The sequence below is a fragment of the Solanum tuberosum genome, unplaced genomic scaffold (genome assembly GCF_000226075.1).
Source record: "Solanum tuberosum cultivar DM 1-3 516 R44 unplaced genomic scaffold, SolTub_3.0 scf00004, whole genome shotgun sequence".
NCBI classification, from domain to species: Eukaryota; Viridiplantae; Streptophyta; class Magnoliopsida; order Solanales; family Solanaceae; genus Solanum; species Solanum tuberosum.
The window spans coordinates 3,021,983-3,026,251 of record NW_006238930.1 but is presented as its reverse complement, the minus strand read 5'-3'; the positions used below and the strand labels follow the sequence as shown (position 1 = coordinate 3,026,251).

The following is a 4,269-nucleotide window of genomic DNA, read 5'->3' as shown; positions in this document are numbered from 1 at the left end:
TTTAAAAAAAATGTTAAAATAAAAATAAAAATGGAGGCAATAAATATTTTATTAAAGAAAAATATGTGTAGAAAAAGGAGAAGTAGATGAAGTTACTTTAGTTCATCTTTTTGGTGGGCCTCAATGTACAATTTCTATAGCTTTTAGTCCAACTCTTTAGTGCAATGTTGGTCCTCCAAACTCCCATTTCTAAATAAGAAGTAATATGAAATTTTTAGTAAATTAAATAGTGTACTTTTGTTGAAGATGTTAACTCATGTCAGCTTTGTAGCCCATTTCTCGACCCACTATTTCCTTACCAATACAGTAGGCCCATCTACGGCCCAACACACATACTCGGTTCCTTATACATCACTTCCAATATTTATGGGCTTACTGCTCATCTAATTTATACGTGGGCCGATAGCTCTATGGGCCTACTAATTTGGGCCGCCCAATAAGCACCCGTAAGCCATTTCCACCTTTGTCTTATTTTGTACTATCTTTAATTTTTGCTCTCAAGACAAATAATTTGGAAAAATTGTATATAATAGCATATTATTAATTCAAATTAAATGCTATAAACATAGTTTGATTTAATTGTACCCCATAGCAAACTGTTGCTATTTCGCCTCTCTCCTGGTGAATCTTGCTCGCCTCTCTCGCTTTTATACAAACGCAAATGTATAAAATGCGTTTGTGTTTGTATAAAGCGAGGAAAATTGTATATATACACATTTTCGTTTCACTCTCCCCTCTCCCAGATCTCACTTGCCAGTCTCTCCCTCGCCTCTTTCGCTTATACAAACAGAAATGTATAAATTGTGTTTATGTTTGTATAAAGCGAGAGAAAAATTGTATATACACATGCAAATACATATATATTCGTCCTAACACTTATAATTATACAATACAAATATTCCCCCTGCCCAAATCTCTTTTGCCTTTCTCTCTTTCTCGCTTTATACAAACATAGATTATACAATTGATCTTTTGTATATGTATACCGAAACAGAAACATATTATATATAACTGCTTTCTTTTGTATATGTATAACGAAATATATACATATTTATGTTTGCTATGGAGCGCAATTATGCAAACTATAACTATAACATACAAATATGATTTTTGTGTTTGCTATATGTGAAAGTTGCTCTAATAATTTCTAGTAGATTATAAAATTATATTTCCACATCATAATATCCCATAAGTTATGTTCTGTACCCTTAAGTTAGCGTTTGTACTTTCTTACTTTGAAACCATGTTAATTTTGTCCCTATAAAACCAGGATTTTCATTATTTTCCCTATGAAGCCATCTTTTATCTCTACTTTCTCTACAATATTATTTTTCTTAGCTTTATTATTTTATAACAAACCTGCAAACATCTTCACGAAATTGGAAGAAAATAACTATTTAATGAAGATGAGAAATTTAAATTTAAAAAAATTTATCACTCTTGAGTTGAGACTTATATTGTGACTTTTTTTTCCTTACAACAAAACATAAAAAGTACATAAAGAGGCAAACTTTTCTTTGACAGACAAAACACCATTAAGTATATGATTTATTAGATTACAAACTTAAACACAACACAACATAGTCATTCAAAAAGATTATACATGTTTTTTGTAGCTTAAAAGCTTACAACAAACATCTTTACTAGCATCTTTTTTTTAAAAAAAAAAACTCCATTATTCCTTATACATATTAAGTAATTAAAAAGACATACTCCTATGTTGATATTATAGCAACATAAACTCCCTTAGGCCTTAATTATTAAAAGTTCAACTGACCATATTTTGAGTTTCTGTCAGGGTAAAACAGTCCAAAATGTCTCTCAGTTTCATCCCCTCCTTTTCCTCTTTCATCAAACATTGCAAACAAAAATGTCTCAATTCCCCTTCCAGGCTTCTTTGGAGTGCCATTTCTAACATGATCAATCAAATTCGTGTAATAAGTTCGCGCATTATCAGTCGTTGCAGCAGGGTGTCCATAAGAAGGCCATCCTGTTTCCGAAACAACAATTTCCACATTAGGTGCACCAGACTTCTCCAGAGCATAGTACATACTATCGACTAATGCGTCAAAAAGATTCTGGTAACCAGCTGAGTTTGGTCCTGAATCTGTAAACAGGGCATAGGATAGTGGTATATCTTTCATATTATAAATGTAACTGAAATACGGGTAAATATTTACTAGCAATGGCAAATTGTTGTCTTTAAGAAGTTTCACTATTGGATCAGTGAAACCTCTCCAATCAGGATTAAACATACTGTTTTGTGGAGGCCATGTATTTGTTAACAAGGCTGAATATGTCGCGGTTGAGACTTTAATTTGATCTTGCAATCCTGCTTCTACTATCGCGTTATGAACGTTTTCAATAGCAGGACCAACAAATGGAGCAAATTCTACATGCTTTATTGGGCTGATTTCATTTCCAACCGCGATATACCTGAATTTAACACTAGGGAAATAGGCTTTTATGTTATTGTTTACCCAATTTCTTGCTTGATTTGGATCTTGTGCTAGTGTTTTGACATGTTCATTTGGGACATCAACAAGTACTTCAATGTTACTTTCCCTTAGAGCATTCAAAACATTTGTGTCTGGATAATAAAGTCTTATTTTTTTTATACCATTGGCATGACAATGATTTACAACATCAGATTCTGATGGCAAATTATCAGCCATTCTTCCATAGCATACCCCAACAGAGTGTACTCCTGCATTATTGGAAACAATAATTTAGCAAAAAAAAAATGAGATCCAAATTAAATCTCAACTTATAATTAGTACTAGATGTCGCATGAATAGATAAAAATGACTTTAACTTGTATATACATCGGCAACATAAAGGAATTTCTATCTATAGTATCAAGGTTTAGACAATCATTTTTAAGATTACAATTCTCATTTTAAATTGACAAATATGTGCATAATATATTGACCTGAAAATGTAATAGCGCTAGAACATTGTCGATGTATAAGTAAAGACATATTTTTCTACATTATCATATCATTAAAAAGATATTTACAACTAAACATTCTGAAAATATGGGATCTGAAATCTTGAAAATAAGATTTGTTACACGCTATAATAAGTTAAGATTTGACCTGATATTATAAAAATTATTTATACTGACGGTATATGTTGCTTAAACTCTAATTATATATCAAAAACATTCACAAAGAATAAAATGAAGTTAAATATTTCTTCAAAAATGTCATAAATTGAGATGGAAGAAATATTTTTACAAGAGAGATAGATAGACCTGTCATTTGGATGCCACACATTAACAGTACAAACAATGCAACCATGGGTACAATAGAGAAATTCTTAGTGAAGAGAAAAAGAAGAGCCATTATGAAAATGTAAGAAATAACAAGAAAGTTTCAAATGAGAATTAATGTGAATAACAATAATCAAACAATTACTTCTTATATAGAGAAGAACCACTAGATTTAGAAGCAAATTCTGGGAACCTAAAGTTACTAATTTTCCAGTCAAGCACTGTTGATAGTAGACCTACTAAAGACTTTTCCAAACAAGTATTGGAATAATAAATGGAAAGACTGGAAAATTGAGCAAATTGCAGAAATTTTAGTCATCTTATTAATTATCTGAACAACTATGGGGTCATTTGGTGTAGCCATTAAGAAAGCAACTTATTCGAGTACTCGCTCCGATTATTTTTTCTTGTCCATTATTTTATAAATAAATAAATTGATATTTTTAATATATCAAAAAAAATTAACTTTTTTCGTATGTTTTACTGTTAACGTTAACAACTTATTTCAAATTATTCTCCAAGACATAAACTAAACATCAATTTATAGGGATGTGTAGTAAAATGGTAATGTCAATTGTTGTTACCTTGATAGATATGTCAAATTCAAATGTGACAAGTAAAAATGAACGTAAGGAGCATTGATTTTTGTATAAGTTATATAAGATTTGGTAGTAAGTTAGAAAATATTAGGCTATTTATGTGTAAAATTAATACAATATTTATTTTGTAATTTAGAAACTCACAACTAATAAATGAAATATAAGTTATGTGAGAGAATTAATGTACTATTTTATATAGGGTAAAAATGAAATAATTAATATCCATATATAATTAATATCTTTATAATTCTAACCAACTAATTAAATGATCATGTATGTGTAGTGGTTGTTCTTGACTTGGAAAATTTTCAATTCACAGGATAATTTACTTTATAATTAGGTTGGTTTCATGATATATAATTTGGGCCACATAATGCCCCCCCCCCCCCTCCCCCG

At 30.4% G+C, this 4,269-nt stretch overlaps 1 protein-coding gene across 1 annotated transcript; it reads right to left on the bottom strand.

Annotated features, from left to right (window-relative positions):
• Positions 1 to 1,760: 1,760 nt before the first annotated feature.
• On the bottom strand, positions 1,761 to 3,347 carry LOC102595473 (glucan endo-1,3-beta-glucosidase, acidic isoform GI9-like). Its single transcript, NM_001288684.1, has 2 exons — positions 3,257 to 3,347; positions 1,761 to 2,707 (listed from the first exon to the last, which is right to left on the bottom strand). Exons 1-2 carry the CDS (start codon positions 3,345 to 3,347, stop codon positions 1,761 to 1,763), a joined length of 1,038 nt encoding a protein of 345 aa, NP_001275613.1.
• Positions 3,348 to 4,269: the final 922 nt, after the last annotated feature.